General features: G+C 41.5%; 1 protein-coding gene across 1 annotated transcript in view; it reads left to right on the top strand.

Annotated features, from left to right (window-relative positions):
- LOC134437454 (neurexin-2-like) overlaps positions 1 to 5,000 on the top strand; it is a 690,433-nt gene that overhangs the window by 241,145 nt on the left and 444,288 nt on the right. Inside the window, exon 10 of the mRNA XM_063186945.1 lies at positions 2,282 to 2,308. Within this exon, the coding sequence (XP_063043015.1) occupies positions 2,282 to 2,308 (27 nt within the window). The remainder of the gene's footprint in view (positions 1 to 2,281; positions 2,309 to 5,000) is intronic.

The raw sequence follows: 5,000 nt of genomic DNA on the forward strand, positions 1-5,000 counted from the left end.
GAAGGCTTAGGATGAGGTCAAAGGGGTGTTTGTTCAAAAAATGTTGAGAACCAAGAAGAGCAAGGCTGCTGCGGTGCGTGTGCGTATGTGTGTGTGTGTGTGTGTGTGTGTGTGTGTGTGTGTGTGTGTGTGTGTGTGTGTGTGTGTGTGTGTGTGTGTGTGTGTGTGTGTGTGTGTGTGTGTGTGTGTGTGTGTGTGCGAGGGTTCAGGAGGCAGCGTTGAGTTGGCAGAGGTGTGCAGACCACCCTTCTCTCCAGATGTTCTCTGATGATGATGATGATGATGATGATGATGATGATGATGATGATGTCACACACCCCGAAAAACTCACTCCGGCAAACAAGCACCACACAGATCGGATTATACACATTTAAGTTACAGACTGGCATAGAGGGTTAATTATTGCATTAGCCTTCAATTTAGCTAATCTTGACAGTCACCAGCCAAAACTATTGTTTCAGCTGTTATAGAAGCAGCTAAAACCAGCACCTATGGTTCCTACCCTGTTGACATCAGTTCAAAGAGAAAGTTGTTACAACAAACATATCCACTGATGGAGCAGATGTGACAGTTTGTTTATTGAGTATTTGATTTGAGCAAAAAAAAGATAAATACAATTAAAACACACACCAAGAAAGGAATGTATTGTGCATTGCCAGTGTGGGTTTTAAGAGTGGAGAAATTCGGGGTATGACTGTGTGTGTTTGTGTGTGTGCGTGCGCGCGCGTGTACTATAATCATGTGTCAAGAGATGAAGGGTGCGTCTGGCTCGAAGCATGTCCCCAGGTGGTGGCCAGGATGTAATTGTCATGGCAACTCTGAAGTCTGCCACAAGGGGGCGATATACACTATATTGCCAACAAGTTATTTGCTATAACCTGCCTTGACTCACGTGAATGAACTTGAACTGCCATCCCATTACTAACCCATTGGTTTCAATATGATATACAGCTGCAAAGTGAGAACCGACATAATTTTGAACCCTATGGGTGCATACCCATATGTGACCTTGTCTCCTCCACTTGTGCTTGTCTCCTCGTCCCGCCTCCTGGCCCCTCCTCCGTGGAGAAAACGATAAAGTTTCCCAGCTGTCAGCCTCGCCACAACAACTTTTGAGGGACTGTTTTTCATTCACCATCCCAATTGCAAATGAGAAAAAGACTTTACAATTGAGCTTTTGCAAGATATTGAAATATAATGCTATTGTCAGTGATGTCATCATGACGAGAAGCAAGTGGAGGAGGCAAGTGGAGGAGGCAAGGTCGCATATTAAAACGCACTCTATGTATGAACTGCTAACTACCCTCAAAAAACGAGCTCCGAAAAGAGATCCGATGCCATATTGAACCTGATGGGTTAGGAATGGGACGGCAGTTAAGTTCATATTGTGTCAAGACAGGGGTGTGTTTCTCGTCAACATCATTACTTACTAAGTTAGCAACTTACTTGGTTGCAATGCGATTTCCCATTGGAAACCTAGTAAGTTGCTGTTTAGCTAGTTAGCAATGATGCTTTTGAGAAATGGGGTCCAGGGGGTCCTTTCTCGACAGTGCCTTTGCTAACGACGTTAGCCATTTTGTTCGTTCTTAAGACCAACGTTGTAACCAAGGTCTTGAGTTGGTCTTAAGTTGTTCTTAAGTTGTTCTTAAGTTGGTCTTCCGTCTAAAGACCAACTGAAGACCAACTTAAGACCAACTCAAGAGCAACTTACGACCAACTCAAGACCGACTTAAGACGGTTAGCAAAGGCAAGAATCGAGAAACGGACTCCAGGTTGGCGAATATTTTTGGCAATTTTGTGTTAAACCCTTAACCGCAGAGATACACCAGCGGCGATCTGAGCGAGTCGAGCGACGGAAGTAATTGACTTTGTATTGAGTCGAGAGACAAAAGCGATTCTGGAGACTAGAGCGATTTGCGCGACGAGCGCGACAATTTGAAGTTGAAATCTTTTCAACTTTCTATGACGCGGTTCGGCGACAAGCCGCGACAGCCAATGACTGTATAGAGGTCAGTGACCACAGCCAATGGGAATGCTTGAATGCTTTGCCTTCTGCCTGTGCGGACATACTCTAGTCTCCTCAGTCTCTCGTATCGCTTGCTGCTACACACTGTCGCTTGAATCGCGTCGCCGCTGGTGTATTTCTGCGGTTAGGCAGCTCGGACACACGCAGCATGAACCTTGAAGGATGTTAAACTGTTTTTCTTTGTTCTTTCTCTGGTTCTGTCTCTCCTCTACTCCTCCTCCTCCTCTCGATCACCATATCCCTCTCTCCTGACAGATTGTATTCGGATAGACTGTAACTTAAGTAAGTGCGAAGCGTTTTTTTTACACTTATTATTTCCCCTCGTTTCCCCTACTGTTGATATCTGTCGATATTAGAGTTGTATGAAGTAGTACTACTTTGCAATATCACACTAATAGCAGAGAGAGTAGAGAGAGATATGCCAACATAATAGGTTTCTATGGGCACCTAACGCGACCAGGTTCCGGTCTGCCTAAAGGGCCGTGTCATAGTGCTCCTAGCATTGAATAGAACAGTCCTTAGGTCTGCCTAAAGGGGGCCATAATAGAACCAGGAAACAATGGGCCAATGGAACCTCTCTCTCTACTCTCTCTGCTAATAGTGTAATTATATCGGTAGGAGTAACTCTACTTCTACTTTATACAACTCTGGATGTTATGTTTGTATTATGCCTGTCTGTCTTTCTCATTCTTTGCCTGTCTCTGTCTTTCTCTCCGTCTCTCTGTCTCTCTCTCTCTCTCTCTCTCTCTCTGTCTTTCTCTCCGTCTCTCTGTCTCTCTCTCTCTCTCTCTCTCTCTCTCGTGTGTATTTATAATGAATGTCCTATACTGTCATATACTGTAAAATGCGATTGTGTGGATTTGTCACTTCTTGAGTGTCCCTTCATTTAGGAGCATTCCACTTCATATCTTGTGTGCTAATATTTCACTCGTTTCCACTTTATTTCATTTAATAAAATAAAGTGATGCTTTATTTCATTGCAATAAAGTTATGCTTTATTTTATTTTATTTATTGTTATTTTATTTTATCATGGTGTCTTCATTTCCCTTGTGTGCTTTCTTTATTTCAATTTGACTTCATTAATTGGTTGGCATGTACAAAAACCCTTACTGTTCTGTTTGCTCGTGAACTTTGTTATTTTACAACATTAATATCATTATTAATTCTATTACATTATTATTATTATTATTATTATTATTATTATTATTATTATTATTATTATTATTAGTTGTTTAATTAATTAATTAATTAATTATATTACATTATATTATGTTATATTATGTTATGTTATATTATGTTATGTTATGTTATATTATATTATGTTATGTTATGTTATGTTATGTTATGTTATATTATATTATATTATATTATATTATATTATATTATATTATATTATATTATATATTTTTTTTTTTAGATATTTAGCGTTTCTGAATACTGCATTCATGTGTTATGCGGCCCATGAATGTGTTGGTTTTTTTCATTCTCACTTCATCACTTTTCTTTCCACATTTGTCTTCCACACACACACACACACACACACACACACACACACACACACACACACACACACACACACACACACACACACACACACACACACACACACACACACACACACACACACACACACACACACACACACACACACACACACACACACACATGCATGCTAGCAAACCACACACACCTTGAACATTAATATACAAACTTCATTTATTGACGTGTGCATTCACCCATCAAATCACAAGTCTGACAATCATCAGAAAAGAATGGCGGATGGTGTGTGTGTGTGTGTGTGTGTGTGTGTGTGTGTGTGTGTGTGTGTGTGTGTGTGTGTGTGTGTGTGTGTGTGTGTGTGTGTGTGTGTGTGTGTGTGTGTGTGTGTGTGTGTGTGTAGTGGCCCTGCTGTGTGACAGTGGGAGTAAACGCATTGAGGTGTGTGAACGAATTAATGTGAATCGTGACATGCTGCGAGGTTGATGCCTCGCTGTCAAGCACACGCACACACACACACACACACACACACACACACACACACACACACACACACACACACACACACACACACACACACACACACACACACACACACACACACACACACACACACACACACACACACACACACACACACACACACAAACACAGAGAAAGGTAAGTCAACACGCCAAGGAGAGGAGAAACCTGCTGGGTTTGTTTGTGTGTGTGTGTTTGTGTCTGAGAGAGTGTTAAACAAAAGACTGTGTTCATTTGCTTCTCTGTTTGTCTTGTTTGCGTGTGTGCTTGAACGTGTGTGTGTGTGTGTGTGTGTGTGTGTGTGTGTGTGTGTGTGTGTGTGTGTGTGTTTGTGTGTGTACTTGAGAATGTGTGATAGAGACAGAGGTTTAAGTTTGTTTGTGTTTGTTTGCATAGAGAGGATGACACGGAAAAAGCTGGCTGGTTTTTGTTTTTATTTGTTCTATTATTATTATTATTATTTTTTTTCATTGTTTTATTTTCAGTCTTTATTTGGTACACGTTGACTTCCCTTTCAGGCTGGTGAGCCGTGATCAGAGAATCAGTGCGTGATTTAGTTTTGTGCAATGCAAACGTTTTGCCAGCAGGGGTCACTGGTGATCACTGGATGTGAGGTTTGTAACCATGGAAGCGTTGCACTGCAAACCCATTGGGTGTGTTTATGAACACTGCAATATAATTGGGGGTGCATGCACGCACCCACAGACGCACACACAGACTCACGTACGCACGCAGACTGGCAGGCCGCGAGATGGTGACAGTGTATGAAGGTGAATATGTTGGTGGTGATTGTAAGATGACTACAGTGTTTGAATATTATGACGTGTGTGTGCACACTCTTTCATACATACACACACACACATACACACATTAACAAATCTCTTTCTGTATGTTCGAATAATATATGCATACATGAAAGGAGCACAATTGAATAGGCAAACACAGGCACACACA

Source organism: Engraulis encrasicolus, chromosome 21 (assembly GCF_034702125.1).
Source record: "Engraulis encrasicolus isolate BLACKSEA-1 chromosome 21, IST_EnEncr_1.0, whole genome shotgun sequence".
NCBI classification, from domain to species: Eukaryota; Metazoa; Chordata; class Actinopteri; order Clupeiformes; family Engraulidae; genus Engraulis; species Engraulis encrasicolus.